General features: G+C 51.7%; 1 protein-coding gene across 1 annotated transcript in view; it reads left to right on the top strand.

Annotated features, from left to right (window-relative positions):
- Positions 1-746, top strand: part of LOC106013283 — a gene marked incomplete in the record, with an annotated part of 15,679 nt that overhangs the window by 10,423 nt on the left and 4,510 nt on the right. Inside the window, 1 exon segment of the mRNA XM_013088553.2 lies at positions 1-156. Coding sequence (XP_012944007.1) covers positions 1-156 — 156 coding nt within the window.

The following is a 746-nucleotide window of genomic DNA, read 5'->3' as shown; positions in this document are numbered from 1 at the left end:
GACAGTCAGGACTGGCTGCCATACTACCACGTGACATTTCTGCGTGACGTCACGACGTCCGAGAGTATCGGCACCACCAAACATCCGGTCCTGGTGGCCTCGTGCCGCGCCAGAAGACGGCTGGGCTTCTATCTGTGGAACGTCGTTATCATTGTGGTGGGTCAATGGGTGGTCAATGGTGGGTCAGTGGTGGGTCACTGGTAGGTCACTGGAGAGTCAGTGGTGGGTCAGTGGTGGGTCTATGGTGGGTCAGCCTGGACCATATAGCCCACTAGTGGTCGGATTAGTCATTGTGGTGGGCTGTTTAGTCATTGTGGTGAGCTGTTTAGTCATTGTTGTGGGCGGTTTAGTCATTGTGGTGAGCGGTTTGTTTAGTGACTTAGTTAGTCATTTTGATGGGCGGTTTAGTCGTTGTGGTGGGCGGTTTAGCTATTTTGGTGGGCGGTTTAGCTAATTTGGTGGGCGGTTTAATTATTTTGGTGGGCTTCTACTTGTGGAATATCCTTATCATTGAGATGGGTCATTGATGGGTCAAAGATGGGTCAGTGGTGGGTCAGTGGTGGGTCAACCTGGACCATATAGCCCACTAGTGGGCGGTTTAGTGATTGTGGTGGGCGGTTTAGTCATTGTGGTGGGCGGTTTGTTTAGTCAACGTGGTGGGCGGTTTAGTCATTGTGGTGGGCGGTTTGTTTAGTCAACGTGGTGGGCGGTTTAGTCATTGTGGTGGGCGGTTTGTTTAGTCAACG

Source organism: Aplysia californica, unplaced genomic scaffold (assembly GCF_000002075.1).
Source record: "Aplysia californica isolate F4 #8 unplaced genomic scaffold, AplCal3.0 scaffold00760, whole genome shotgun sequence".
In the NCBI taxonomy this organism is placed as follows: domain Eukaryota; kingdom Metazoa; phylum Mollusca; class Gastropoda; order Aplysiida; family Aplysiidae; genus Aplysia; species Aplysia californica.
This window is presented reverse-complemented; position numbering and strand designations above follow the sequence as displayed.